The sequence below is a fragment of the Melopsittacus undulatus genome, chromosome 4, assembly GCF_012275295.1.
Source record: "Melopsittacus undulatus isolate bMelUnd1 chromosome 4, bMelUnd1.mat.Z, whole genome shotgun sequence".
In the NCBI taxonomy this organism is placed as follows: domain Eukaryota; kingdom Metazoa; phylum Chordata; class Aves; order Psittaciformes; family Psittaculidae; genus Melopsittacus; species Melopsittacus undulatus.
In genome coordinates, this window is record NC_047530.1 from 94560108 (window position 1) to 94575522 (window position 15415).

Here is a 15415-nt window from a genome sequence, read left to right on the forward strand (position 1 = left end):
CTCGGCAGCGCGGGATACTGTGCTCCCGGAGGGAGTGTTTCGGGGCCGGGCAGAGATCAGAGCATTAAAATAAAAGCTGTATTTATTTATGAAGTGGAGCGGGTGTCCCGCGCTCCGCCCTTCTCTCCCTCAGCAATGGCTGCTGCCGCAGAGCAGGGCCCGGCCGCCGCCGCCAGGGGCCGCTGTGGCCGCGGGTGGGCTGGGCTCAGCTCCGCCCCGACCCGCCGTTTCCGCTGCCCGTCGCAGGCGGTACACGCGTGTGGGGCCGCAGCCATGAAGCCGGTAGGACGCTGTGGTGGGAGGTGACGGCGGGAGGGAGCGGGGCTCTGGCCTCCCTGCTGCCACGGGCCGCGTCTGTCGGGGCCCACATGGCGGGGCCTGGCGCCTCAGCCCATGCGGAGGGCGGCCTCTGGGCCTCTGCCGCGGGCTCCTAGAGAGAAGGTTGTTTCCCTGTGCTGGCTCCGCCTCTCTCCGGACCGGGCAGCTTGTCCGGCGCTTCTATAGGAAGCCACAAAACTCCGAGTGTCGGCGGGCGGACGGTAAATGCGGGTTACCTAGCCTGTCCGCAGCCCCATGCCCGGCCCGCGTGCTCTCTGGCTGTGACGTGGGACCGTGAGAGGAAAGCAGCGCCCCCCGACGTGGCTTCTGGGCGGGAGCATTGCTGTCTGTAGCTGTTGCAGCTCAGTGTTGTGGGTATGGCATGGGACAAGTGTTAGTGCTGCTTCTGTCTCTTCAGCACTTTTCCAGTAGTTAAAACTAAAAGGGGAAGCTAAACCTGAAGTGGTAAAAATTCCACATTCGAGGAGCCCCACACTGGTCCAGCCACTTGTTCTCTTACTAAAGAGACCTATCCCTATCAGCTCTTGCCTTCCATGCCCCCTCCCAAGCTGTGCTGCGTCCTTTTACATCCTGAATACCCTATAGGTGTGTTTTGCAGTTTTGGCACAGGGTACCTGTATTTATTGTTCTGATTCTTGCAGTAGTTCATCCTCATCTTTTCCATGCAGCTACTGGTCGTGGAGACAGGGACAGGAGAGAGCCAAGGCTCAGCATGGGAGGACATTTCTCTTAGGCTGTGGTTTGTACTTAGTACCTTATAGTATGCTGGGGAAGATCAGCACCCTGAATAGAGGAGACAGTGGGAGCACAGAGCAAAGAGCAGTGCCCTGACCATCTGTTTACTGTATTTTGAGTGTTCATGTGTCTAAAAGTGATGGACATAGGGCATAATAAAAAAGTTATTGAAGAATGTTGCTGTCAAACATTATTTTCCAGTATCTCTTCTCAAAAATGTAACACAGTTGGGTAAATTGGGAGCTAACTGACTTGTCCTGTTCGGAAGAAATATACTGCTCAGCCCTGAGAAAAACGTGAACTTACTGAGATCTGAGACAGTGAAATAAATTTCACAAAGGCTATGAACATGTCAGTTACTTGCAGCTTTCTGTTTGTTTCCTAGAGAAAAAACACAAAACGAGTTCCAAGCTTTCGCAAATTACTGAGAACTAGTAAAATCAAGCTTGACAACAAATTAAAGAATAAACAGTACAAGCAGCAGAGTGCTGCTAAGAAGTACCGAAAAGAGCAAAAGAAGCTAAGGGAGGCTGTCAGAGATGCTATCTCTAAAAAACCTTTTCCATTGGAAGAATGCAGGAAAAATCAAGGTAAGTGTTTGCTCAGAGTTATTTTTCTGAGTGAAAAATTAGGCTATTTAATAGCCCTTATAAACCTAACCCTGCTTTATCTTGTAAAATTAAGTGTCAAGGAAATAATGTGTCTGTTTCCGTGTATAAGTAATTGCAGGTTTTGTTTAAAGGGAAGAAAGGGTTACAAAAAATATAACTGCCATTCAGGCAACAAGATCTGATGGTTGGTAGAAATGTGTTTGCTGTCACAATTACTGGATTTCACAATTATTGGAAATAATTCACAATTATTGGAATAATTATTGGATGTTACAATAAAGGGACAGTTTTCTGGGATAACACAAAATACGTGCATGAAGGTTGATGAGCTCCAGGTTGAAGTAAGACGTAAAATGATCTCGCAATTACTACTACAAGTGTAGTTAGGGTTAGGCTTTCAAGTCTGAATATACATGTGGGATCTTAATCTGTTCACATCATCTTGTCAAATAGCTGAAAAACGGGAAGAAGAGGAAGAAGATGCTCTTCCACTGGACATGATGGATGAAGATGACTTAAAATTAATGGAAGATTTGGCTCTAAAAGCATCCTTTTTAACCAGAGATCTTTCTTCTAAGTGAGTGTTGTTGTGATGTCTACTTTTTGTGCTAACTCAGCTTTGTGTGGTTAATACGTAACTAATATGTAATATAATAAATATATTAGGAGGCCACTTTTCATCTGTTTTTAATTTGTAGTTCCAGTTCAGTGTTTCCTTAGTCTGTCAGTACATATGCTGTTAATGTATTGATGTGTATCAGTGCATTCACCTGCTTTGCCTGACCTTCAGGATACTGTTTCTGGACAGTGTTCCTTCCCATGAGGTCTCTGGCTGTGAGATGAGTAGCATTTCTCAAACTGAAGGAAACGCTTTGATCCGTATACATATGCCCCCCTTCTCTCCCCTAAGTATCCGGACATACCCTGAGCTTCGGGCCCCTATACTTTCCGTATTGCTTCACAGATTGCTGTAAAAAAAACCAAAACAAACCAAAAACCAAATTTTTTAAAAAAACACAACACCAAAGCATTCATACAAAAAATTTGTTACCAGTTTTCTGGAGCAAGGTGTTAGGTAGAGTTCACACTGAAATACATAAAAGGATAGTGCTTCTAGTTGTAGAATTATAAGTCTTTACAAATATGCTTGTACAGAGTAGTCTGGTTACATGATTGTTTGAAAATCCTAACTTAGCTTTTCTGATGAATGTGGAAAGACTCAGTATGCCTCGCTGCTGGAGGCTGGTTCTAATTTTCTCTGTAAACTTCATTTTTTTTCAGTTCTGAAGTGGTTGTTCCAGGCTAAATTTTGAAAAAAGCACTTTTTACTGTTTTCAAGAAGAGAGCACATTTCTTCTACCTTTTTCTTTTTTTCTAATTAAAATACAAATTAATTTGTTAATGGTGATTATAGTTACTAATTAATAATCCAGTCTAGTTTTGAAAGAAATTGAAATGATGTGATTTTTCATCCCTGGCTTTTAGGTTTTTAATAAGATACACAGATAACACACTTCACAGCATGCCTTCACTACAAACAGTTGCATCATTTAATTTTTTTTGGTAAATTCAAAATCAGTACAAGCACTTTACATGTGTGTGTTTGCACTCATATGCCAGTGTTTAAAAATTCACAAAGTTGGCTGACCTGCTAAATTAACTAAATCTCATTTTGTCTTTCTTCATTTCACATTTAGTCTTCTGTAAAAAGGAGATAGGAAACATTGTATTGTCCTGAATTCAAACATCCTATGCAGATACACATCAACACAGCTTCATTGAATGCTGACTGGTGCTGTCAGTGGCGAACGCATGCAAACGTTCCATTTAATAAGATCAGCCATTAAGTGCAGACACTTAATCCAGCTAGTGTACTGTCATGCACGCTTCTTGTCTAACTAGACGGCTAATTCCTTTAGTTTGCCTTATATTTTTCAGTGAACCTGTTCATATCAAAAAACGAAAGCATGAAAGTGTGATTGAAAAATATGAGAAGGTGCCAAGACGTATGCAAACCGAGCCAGAAAAAGAGCTCATCCATCTGCTTCCCATCAAAGACAAGAGTGGCATTATTCCCCAAACTGTGGAAAAGCCAGGTAAGACACATATTCTGTAATTGGTATAGTAGCCCCGGTGTAAATAATTTAGTCTTTTAAAATTCCAGTGTTAATTACATGCATGTCACCAGACACTCTGTTTTTACAGTTCCCAGTGATGCACAGGATGAAGAAGAGGATACAGAAATGGAGGATGCAGAGGGTAATAAAACATCATGTTTAATTTTTGTTTTTTTTGTTTGTTTTTCCAAATCACTGACATATTTGAAGAGTATTTTGCTGTTCCCTAAGGAAGTTTGTAATTTAAATGTATTTTTTTAAAAGTGTTTTTGAATGTGTTCGTTACCATGTTGCCCCCAAAGCACAAGAGTGATTCAAAGCTTGCTTTCTTTTCATTAGTTTCTAAATATAATCTAAAGTTGAGGTAGGACATACAGCAAAATAATACTCAGAAAACACAAATAAAACTATTGTATTTTTTAAAAAAAGAAGCAAATGCTGAATAATTTGCTTCAAATTGCAGAGCACTGTAGTTTCTTGGTGTAGTTGAGGTCATATATTATATGTTCCCACTATACTTAGGGAATACCGTTTGCAGATTAAAAAACAATTGGTCCATTTCTTTTTGTAAGCATAAGATTTTGGAGTGGACCAAAAATTAATCTCCACCTTTACTGTGGAACTGCATGTATTAACCTTTCTGTGGGGTTATCACAGTCCCTATCTGAAATCTGGCATCTAGAACTATAGTTTGCAATACGTTATTTGTCAAGCTGCTTCTCTAGTAACTCTCTTTGTCTCTCACACCTTGTGCTAGACTTTAATGAAGAACCCCTGCCCGTTCTCACTCCTGAAGAAATGGCTGCTCAAAGGAGACAAAAGCTGCAGGAAAGAAAGATGCACATAGCTGCCTTAGCGTCTGCCATTCTGTCTGATCCAGATAACAATGTAGGTAACATTCGCATGACATGCATCTCTGTGTGTGCAAGTCAGTAAAGGTCTGAAGTAACCAAATAATAGTAAAAGCAGAAAAATCCATGTGTAGAATAAGGAAAAAGATCAGTATTGTATCACTTCTTAGGGGGTGGCAGTGAAACTTCTACTATGATATACATGATTTGAGTATTTATACCAAATCTGATTGGTATAAAGGATTTGAACTGGGTGAAGATCCAAGTAATACAGTGTGTGCTCTGTTCAGGAGTAATTTGTCCCTCTGAATACTTTTAGTGTTGTGAATAATGCTGTTTTTGGCATTTCCGATCCAAACTACCTTGCTCCTTAAGCTCGACCCTTATTTAAGCTCTGATTTCAGGGTGGTATCTGGTAGTTCTCAGTGCTTCAGGATATGCTAATAATTTTCTGTACTTCTATGTAAGTATAGTTTGAATATTCTTAAGATAAAAATTTCATTGTTATTCCCAGCATTTCTTGCCTCATTATGTAGTGCTGAGTCTTGAGTGACTGCTGAGTTACTAGCTTTCTCTTTCAAGAATTCAAAACTGAGGCACATTTCTTGTGGAACACTTTTGCTAAAATGTACATTTTGTTTGTACATTGGTTTGTGAGTGATCTTCAGCTAGCTTTGCCTCTTGTGTTAATCAGATTAAGAAGTTGAAGGAGCTGCGTGCCATGTTGATGGAGCAGGATCCTAATGTGGCTGTGATTGTTCGAAAGCTGGTCATGGTTTCTTTGATGGAGATATTCAAAGATATTGCGCCTTCTTACAAAATCCGGCCTCTGACTGAAGCAGAAAAGGCTACCAAGGTGAAATACCAGATTTCTTCCTAGAGTATTATGAGTAATTCAGGTTTTTTAAAGTTATGCCAAATACCAATGCTGATTTGGTTAATATGAATTTAAGTTTTGAGCAAAGGGTGACAAATAATTACTTGTGGAAATTTGGAAAATGTGACACTTCCAGGGGCAAAGGTCTTTGTTCTGAATCTTTTATTCTTATGTACTTCCTTCATTAAGTAGGTAACGTGCTGGTGGTAATGGAGGGAAAAAATGGTATATGGAAGTAGTATACCAAACCTGTGATGAAAGTAGTGTACCAAACCTGGGTGCCTTTCATCCCAAACCTTGGAATAATACGGTGTTTTGCATCATACTGAAGGGAACTATAAAGAAAGCAAATTCAGCATCATTGTTACCCACCTGGCACAGATTTCTTTAAAATATGCTCAATAACTTGCTGAAGAAATGCAGAGTAACTTGTTTTCTGGAACTTGTTTTTAACCAATTCATCAGAAGGTTTCTTGAATGTAGGTAGTGCAATTTAGAGGCTTTAAAATAACATCTAGTTGAAAATTGTACTTCAGTCTTCATAAGTGAAATAGGCCTAGTTGGAAAAGGCCCTCTGAGCACAAGAATGTGTATAGAAATGTGTAGAAATACTTTAATATATTTCTAGGAATGTCGTCCAGAAAAAACACTGCTACTTACATATCTGAAAATTGTTTTAAAATCTGTTTTGTTTTTTGCTTTGTTTTTTGCCACTGTCAAATTTCAGGATTTAGCTCTCTGAATAAAATCTAATTTGTATTTTGTTTACAGGTTAAAAAAGAAACTCAGAAACTGAGAGAATTTGAAGAAGGCCTTGTAAGTCAGTATAAATTTTACTTGGAAAATCTGGAACAAACAATTAAAGGTACAGTCAGCACTTTCCATTCTTTCTTTGGTAGTAAATGTGAAGTTGTTTGTGGCATCACAGTTTACTTCCTCTGATTGAATGCTGCCTCGTCTTTGAAGTGTTACTTTCATGAACTATGCAGGAGAATGCCTGCAATAGCTGAAAATTTAAATATTTAGATTCTCCCCTCCATTCTCAACAGTAATCACTAAAAATATTTTGTGCAGATTGGAAACAAAGGAAGTTGAAGAAAAGCAATGTCATCTCATTAAAAGCATATAAAGGTCTGGCAGAAATAGCAGTGAAGTGTCTGTGTGAGCTGCTTGTGGCCCTACCCCACTTTAACTTCCACAATAATATTATTGTTCTGATTGTTCCGCTCATGAATGATGCATCAAAAATGGTAAGTGATTTTCTGATTAGGAGAACAGTTCTTGTCTTGGATGAAAAATAATCTATTTCTGAGCTTTATCCACAATATCCAGATCTTGTGGGCATATCTTTTCCTATTTTAAAGGCTGTATCCACTTTCTAGTTAGTAAATACCATCACCATTAGCAGTGAGCTGTTGTCATGGACTTGGCTTTACAGAAGAATTTCTTTGAATTCACTTTTCAGATTTCTGAACTGTGCTGTGAGGCAGTTAAGAAGCTCTTTAAACAAGACAAGTTGGGCTATGCTTCACTTGGTGTAGTTAAAGTAATTTCTGGCCTTGTGAAAGGTAGAAATTATGATGTCAGACCTGAGGTAAGAGTCTTTCTGTTATATTACAGAATTTTCTTCTGTCAATGGTTTAAAAAAAATCTGAAAGTTAAAGTTAGTGCAGCTGCTGGCTACAGACAAGCAGAATTTCCTCACTTGATCAGAGCACAGCCAGGTTAGGAGTGGGCTGAGACAGAGGATTAGCAAAAGATATAAGGGGTAGGAGAAGGAGACTGGGAGGAGATCAGATCCCTATAGAGATGTGGGTTAAGTCAGGCAGGGAGACCTGAAGTGAGAGAGGCAAGTGGAAGAATGGGTAGAAATGGACAGTGCTGGGGAGCGAACTGGGTGCAGAGATGAGATATATAGGTATAAAGGAACAGGATGGAAGTAAACAGAAGAACCTTTGACAAGCAGAGCCCACTAGTTGGAATGGAACTAAGGGTTTCTTACCCTCCATTCCTCCGTTGTGGATCACTTAATTGTATTTATTTTATTTTACAACAGGTACTAAAAGTATTTCTTCACTTAAGAATTAAGGAAGTAGAATTGCAAAAAGATTCTGAAGATATTGCACCAAAGAAAAAGTTCATGACTTACAAAGAGAAAAGGAAAAATCTTTCAAGAATGCAAAGAAAGGTATGACCTGTCCTTTCTCATGCTCTGTGGCATTGACTTTATGTAGCTATTTGTTCATCAATGATTGCACTTCTGTTGCCATTGCTATCTGTCAGCATCAGTGATTAGTCTTTGCATTGAACATTTATGAGGTTCTACAAGGAATTTAATTATCTTCCTATTTTTTTCTCTTTCTGATGTTGATAATGCCTTTGATTAGTTGCTTCTGATAGGAAGGAATACATCTTAGCTGGTTACCCTGTAGCATCACAGTGTGACTTAAGGAACTCGCCAAGCATGAAAGATTTTTTTCTCTGGGTGTCTTTGGAGCCTGGGTGTTCAGGCTGGTTGGAAACATGTAATCTGTTGTCTTTAAATCAACTGTATGTTTTCAGTGGAAGAAAGCAGAAGAGAAGCTGGAACGAGAACTCTTGGAAGCAGAAGCATCGGAAAGTAAAGAAAAAAAACTGAAGCTGGTAAGTAGTTTAGAAATTATTTTCCTGTTTTTGCAAAATAGCAGCCAAGTAACCAAGTGTCTCCCCTCCATCGCAGCCAGCATTCCACACCTCTCCATAGTGGTGACAGCTTACAAGTATCTTGCCAGAGGTCTAGGTTTTACTAAACGAGCTCCTCTCAGTTTACCTATTCCTATTTCCTTCTGTGCTCTGCAAAAAAAACAAAAAAAAAGAAGGTATTTGAATCCATTGACATATGTCCTCCAGGTGCCATGCTCCATGTGACACTGTGAAATGGCTGTTGTCAGTCTCTCAGGGTGTCCTTTAGGCAAAGGAGGAGTGTGACTAGCATGGACTAGGGGGAAGAGAGACAGTTTAACTAAGAGAGTGTGAGGGGACAAAGTAGGGGGCAGGAGAGCAGGACTTCAGCTTTTCAGCATGACAAGAGCAGATATGGCAGTGCCAGGACTGGTTTGGAGGGCCTGAGTACAGGCTTGGACAGAGAAGCATTTTCAGTTGAGTTTAAGTGAAGTAGAAATACCTGGTTTACATGCTTATCAAATACTTACTTGATTTTGGTTTTTTTCTCCAGCATACAGAGACCCTGAATATTGTGTTTGTAACTTACTTTAGAATCTTGAAGAAAGCTCAGAAGTCTCCACTTTTGCCAGCCGTGCTAGAAGGTCTTGCGAAGTAAGAACCTAGTCCACCTTCTTCTGTGTGTGTCAGAAAAGACACAAGGCACCAAAGGGATTTTTGATTTTAAAAGGGATTTATAAGCAGTGACAAAAGATGGTCCCTGACAAATGTACTGAAATTCTTTTATTTCTCTGCTGAAGTTTTCACTTACTTCTAAGCACATTTCAATGTTAATGGTGTTAAATTCACTGTGATAGAATTGATGTGCAAACACAACAGGATGAGACGTGATTCTATTATTTTGTCTGATTACTTCCTGAAGAATACGAGCTTGTCTCTAATGCTGTAGGGAACCTGTGATTAGCACTTGGGCACTGAATCATTAATCTATGTTAAGATAATAGATGGTCAGCATTTGATTTAGCTTTGCTTTTAAAAGGCAGATTTTGGCAATCCAAAATATTTTGAACTGAGTTTGCAGATAATGTTTATAGCTTAAAAGTAAACTTTTCTTTTATTCAAGGTTTGCTCATCTCATAAATGTGGAATTTTTTGATGACCTGTTGATTGTCCTTCATTCGCTTATTGCATCTGGGGTAAGTTGAGCTTGCTTTTATCCCAGTTTTCTTAAAATTATGTTCTTTAGGGAACTTACTCGGTTTTGTGTTCTTAGGATTTAAGCTATCGTGAGAGTCTTCATTGCATTCTCAGTGCTTTTCATATACTCTCTGGTCAAGGTAAGAGATCTTGGGAAACAAACTTTTATTTAATTATGTCTGATAATTAATGGAGTAAATGTATTTACTTGGGGTTATGTTAATAGGTGATGTTCTTAACATCGATCCGATGAAATTCTACACACATCTTTACAAGACACTGTTCAGCCTACATGCAGGTAACCTCAGATTCTTATTTTTAGTTTGTACCTAGATAACGTTTATTCTGTCTGTTTGGTATTATAGCCTTAATGCAACGTTAATAAACTACATTTGTTTTAAGATATCTGCCTTCTGAAAATGCTACTGTCTGCTTTAATCTACTTTATTCTCAAGTTGCACGTTGAGCCACTGCAATACAAATACTATAAGTACTATTCCAATGCATGGTAACAGGTTCTAATTATTTCATTAGAGAATGCCAAGTATGTGGTCTTAGATAAGCATTTATCTTGTCCGCAGTTTAAGTTGTTTGACTCCCTTATAATTGTTTCTTTCAACCGCAATTAAAAAATTCTCTCTTTTTTTCTCAAACTCTTTCCCTAACAGAAAACAATCTCTATTTTTTCTTACATATTTTAAAGAATATTTTCAATTTAACATCAGTTTTTAAAAATATCTGGTTTATATTTCTGATGTTTATAATTCTGATGTTTGAATTTTCAAATCTAAATCTTCTAATAATTCTGAGAAGCCAAATAGTTAATAAAAAAAGATACTTACAAAGTTTGAAATTAACATTATTTTCATTAACTTCATAAATGTGTATTCACTGAGAGGAAAGGTTGATAAAAAGCATTCTACAAGTCTGGATGGGTAAAAGGCTAAACCTTTGTACCATTTAACAATTTATAGAAGATGATCTCATGAATGCACTTAGGATTAAAACACTAACTGCTTCTAAAGGATAGACATTTTTGATGGAACAGGTATTTTCTTAGAAAGGAGCACAGAAACGATACACACTTGTTCTATTCAAAGCTGGACTATTTTTGCCAAAAAAGGGTGGATGCTTATGTCTGTATCACATTAGTGATGTGCTTGAACCCCTTAGCTTTCATGCTGTTTCTCAGGTTTCAGTGTACAGTCAACGACAGAGTATTTAGCTGCACATTCCTCAAAATGGTTACATACTGTTTGTATGAAATCCTGTTTTTGAGGTGGTACCAATGATGACATAGGGATTGTGCTCCAGTGCCTGGATGTCATGTTTGCCAAGCGGAGAAAGCAAGTTTCCCAGCAACGAGCTCTTGCTTTCCTAAAGCGACTCTCCACACTTGCTCTTCATGTACTTCCGAATTCCAGTGTTGGGATCTTAGCAACAAACAGGATATTAATGCAAGTAAGTTTTACTTGTTGGTACTTTTAGCTTACTGGTTAAAGGGTATTGGATTTTTTGACACTGATATGATGCAAAATATTTTGAAGCTTCTTAAGCACGAATGATGAAAACTGAGGATCCTTAAATATTGCTGATACAGAATAATATGGAGTGAGCCCTGAACTTAACCATGTTAGAATTGGATATGTAATGTAAGCAACTTTTTTTTTTTTTCTGTTGTAGACTTTCCCAAGGATGGACCTCTTACTGGACAATGAATCTCAAGGCAGTGGAGTTTATCTTCCAGAACTAGATGAACCAGAACATTGCAATGCTCAGAACACAGCTCTGTGGGAGCTGCATTTATTGCAGGTCAGTGAGTAGCTGAGTGATTTGGGAAGTGACTGTCAGCAGTAAATAGGTGCTAAATGTTTATATGGTTTACCCAAATAGCAAACCTGGGTCTACAGGTTTACCAGTCAATTCTGGCCCACATGAGCCTGTTCTGTACAAAAAGGAAGAGCACCATGGTGATACAAGGTAAGACTGAGCTCAAAAGGGGATGTTATACATCCCCTATGATAGCGCCACACTGGATCTTAGTGCAGGTTGCCTAATAAGACTCCTTTGAAGACTTTTTCAATCTGTTAAGTTCTCTTGCATTCCAGCCCTGCTCTGGGGAGCAGCTGACACCTTGGTCTGTCATTCCAGCCAGGGTGCAGAGTTAGGGGCAAGGAGAGGGCTTCCGCTGCCCTTTCTCCTGCCTTCTGGGACTAGGAACTAGATTAACTGTGGAGAGTTACATTCACAGCATGATGTGCTAGTGAATAAATGTATGACCGGCTGTTCTCATTTACTTAACCCCAGAAACTTACTGATTTGTGGTGCTCAGTTTTTCTGTCTAAAACAAAAGCAGAATCTGCCATCTTGCCACAATGGAAATAAATGCTAGTATCCATAGATAAATACATTATCCCTTATCTCTCAGTTTCTTGTTTCTTTCAGAGACACTATCATCCAACAGTGCAGAAATTTGCAGCTCACCTTATTGCTGGAGCTCCAACTGAAGGCTCAGCAGCTCTTTCACTTGATTTGAGCCAAAGGTGAGTTGTCAGAGTTCTATTTTAAAACACAGTGCCTGAAAAGAAGCTCTTGCTCATACTTAATTAAAAGAATGCCAAAAAAAAATCCGTAAAATGAAAAGATTTTGCTCTTCAAATTCACTTCCTTTGTTCCTCTGCCACTGCAGTATGTTGGCCGCTTTTTCTTTTCTCCTTTAAGGCTTGTTGCCAGGCTGTGACCAGGGTAAAAATCTGGAAGTGCAGTGTACTTTCTTCCCATGGGAGCGGAATAGCTGCATTTCCTCAGTAGCAGCCCTGATGTGCATATGGATCAGGATCACTGAACTGTGGTTGTCCAGTGTAAACCAGAAACCAAGTTGCAGCGCGAAGTCCATAGTATGTTAAAACAAAAGAACAACCATCCTGGTTCTTGCTCTGGGAAATGAAATGAGCAGTCTGCTCGAATACACTCTGTGCCTCACAGAAGTTGATAGACCTCTATCAGAGAGTCATAGAATACTTAGGTTTGGAAGGGACCTGAAGATCATTTAGTTCCACCCCCCCTGCCATGGGCAGGAACACCTCACACTAAACCATGTTACCCTCCATCTGTCTTCTCTTCTGGCCGAAGAGATGTGGCCCAGACAGGAGCTGTTTATACTTTCCATCATCTTTGTTGCCTTTTCCTGAACTTTTACCAATTCAAGTATTTCAAGAGGAGGAAATCAGAGACTCAGATGCAATATTTGAGATCTGGGTGATCTGCAGATTTATACACTGATGTAACTATTTTCTGTTCTCTTGTTTCTTTTCAACTCCAAACAGCATTAAGATCACAAATCCCAGGAAAGTATCTGTCATAACAAGATAAGAAGATTTTTTTTTCCTTAAGTGACAGTGGTCAGCTCAGAGCCTGTTGTTTTTATGTGAAGCTGAGATTGCTTTTGTCTGTTTTTTTCCACACTAAATCTCATTTGCCTCTTTACTGACCACCCTTGTACAGACTATCTGAAGTTCTTTACAGGCAACTCATTCTTACTGCCACAAATAATTGGATACCCTCTAGCTAATATTTGAGTGTGTTGAAAAGCACATGTCCTGGCACAGACATTGTGGAAATCCATAGGTTCTTCTTGACAGGGTAAAAATTCATCGTATCTCCTGTCCCTTGTTTACTGTCTTTTAACCAGTTCTTTTCCCATGTGATGATGGCATTCCTTCTTCTCCCATGGCTGCTTGATTTTCATAAAACCCTTTGGTAAGGTACTGTTGGAAATTGGATTGGATCAGCTAGATAATATTTATCCATGTATTTTATTTATTTTTACTTTTTCTTTTTGCTTGCTTGTACAGGGCAAGCAGTGACTGGAGCTCTTGCAAGCCAATAGAACAGTTTTCTTGTATCCCATTTCTTTCATCCTCCAACTCAGTATTTAAGCACATTTTACTTGCTTTTACTTGTATTCTTTCCCAGCTTGTTGACTTCCAGTCTTTTCCAGGTGGTGCTCCTTACTCTGAGTTCTCTTAAAGCATGACAGAAGGTGTGAATGATGTGTGTGAAAAGCTGCTCTTGATTTGGTGACAGATTATTTGAAAATGTGTCTAATACCATTTTTCTTTCACTGTGGTTTTTGCTATAGGCCTGCTACAGAACATTTTGAGGCATACAGTATGAGAGGAATGACCTTTAATCCTCCTGTTGCATCAGTAACACCCAGAAAAAAGGTACTGTCTCATCTCTCTGTATCTCTTTTTTAACCACAATATGCCAATATAGCCTTGTATCTATCTGCTGGCTCACTATGCAGTGCCCAGGCATTAGCACACTTTTGGCTTTCTGGTTTCTGCACTTTCTCTTTCAAGTTGTTTTGTTGTTTTTTTTTTTTTTTACTGGCATTATATAGCACTGACTATAAAGAAGGAAGAAAAAGCTGTATGCATCGTTCCACCTCCCTAGCATCAATTAATGCAGCAAGATATGTGTGGTAGCTGTTAGTTACCTATCTTATGCACTTTGCAACAGTTCAGTGCAGATTTCTTGTCTCTCTTCTGTAATGATGAACTAATGTTTGTTCAAAAATGCAGTAATAAAAAGCCAGCATTCTTTCCCCAGTGTGGGTAGTTGGCAGGGCAGCTGGATTTCCAAAGCCTTTGATTCAGTAGAAGGACGCTTATCCCCATTAGTCCCACATTACAGCTTTAAAGTGTAAATTTGAAGGGAACAAAGAGTGAATGTATAAATAGGAGAAATGAGTGAACACTTTTTAGAGCCTCAGCACTGAATGTGTTCCAGATCCAATCTCCATTAAATGTCCAGTGAGTGGTGTGTCCTTTAAAAAGTGATCATTAATTTTCTTTCTTCCTCATGAAAATATTATAACTTATTAGCCTTGTTAGACTTCAATTTGTGACTTGGTAATGTCCACTAAAGCCTTGAGAGCACAGGTTTTTTTTCCATTGTAGAGAAGCACTTCCTGAAAATGTATTTCTACTTACTCTGTCCTTTTAGAATGACTTCTTGACGTGTTTGCCCTGCTGGGGTGTTATGTTATCAGCTTTGACAGACCAAGGCTGAGAACAGCAGATAGGAGAGACATTTGTTTAGTGCATGATTAAGGAAATGCACAAGCTCTTTTAGGTAGCGAAACAAAGAGGAAGATAACAGAAAGAAGAGACTGTCCATAGGTGGCTATAATGGACATAACTGTTAATTTAAGTTATGCATGGAAAACACATACTGGCCTTGTTTAGTAATGGAACTAATATTTTGTGATTTTCAGGACACATTCTCACAAATGGATTCGTTTATAGATGAAGAGCTAAACAACCAGCTTCAACAACACCGCAGTGGGACTATTGCTCAAAAGCTCTTGGATTTTGCTAAACATTTGAAGGCATCATCCTTGTTGTAGATATATCTGTCAGGCATGTTCAGTTGGCTTCTTAATTACAGAGGAAGACTGGCTGGAAGAAATTTCCACTCACCATTAAAGGAATTCAAGTGGGTTATTGTGTGAATTTAGAACCACATGAAATATGTAACAGCAGTTTTTCACACAGTTCCAACCACTGAGCTCATGTTCTCAAAACTTGGGAACCAGAATGAACCGTCAGTCATACCAGTAATTTAAAAAAGATACAAAACCAGGTGATTTTAAAAATGTCTGCAGCCATGCATTATAGTGTTTTTGTTTATATATTTTCTAATTTTTCTAACAGAATATAGGTATATGTATGTATTTCTGAGAAATCACTGGGTTGTGTTGCTAAATTAATAAATATTTTTGAAATTTTAACATAATTTCGATGCCTTTGAAGTTTTAAGATTTGGCATATGTATTGTGTTTTTTCTGTTTTCCTTCTGATGTCTCCTAACCATTTACCTCATCTTGAAATGATTTTGCATTTGGTGGGGTCTTTCACCTCTGATGAAAAGGAGGTTATTGAATTCCACTTTTTTAGTTTTAGTATTATCCAGACTAGTTCACCAAATTTCAGGTAGCTAAACAAATTCACAAACATTTTT

At 38.9% G+C, this 15415-nt stretch overlaps 1 protein-coding gene across 1 annotated transcript; it reads left to right on the forward strand.

Annotated features, from left to right (window-relative positions):
• The first annotated feature begins 227 nt into the window (after positions 1-227).
• Positions 228-15185, forward strand: NOC3L (NOC3 like DNA replication regulator). The gene is made up of 21 exons (XM_031044621.2): positions 228-282; positions 1460-1664; positions 2139-2262; positions 3624-3781; positions 3891-3944; positions 4560-4690; positions 5348-5509; positions 6302-6395; positions 6605-6780; positions 6996-7124; positions 7587-7718; positions 8093-8173; positions 8745-8845; positions 9315-9387; positions 9465-9528; positions 9615-9686; positions 10668-10849; positions 11072-11200; positions 11834-11931; positions 13530-13614; positions 14670-15185. Exons 1-21 carry the CDS (start codon positions 274-276, stop codon positions 14799-14801), a joined length of 2391 nt encoding a protein of 796 aa, XP_030900481.1. The 5' UTR covers positions 228-273; the 3' UTR covers positions 14802-15185.
• The last annotated feature ends 230 nt before the right edge of the window (positions 15186-15415 follow it).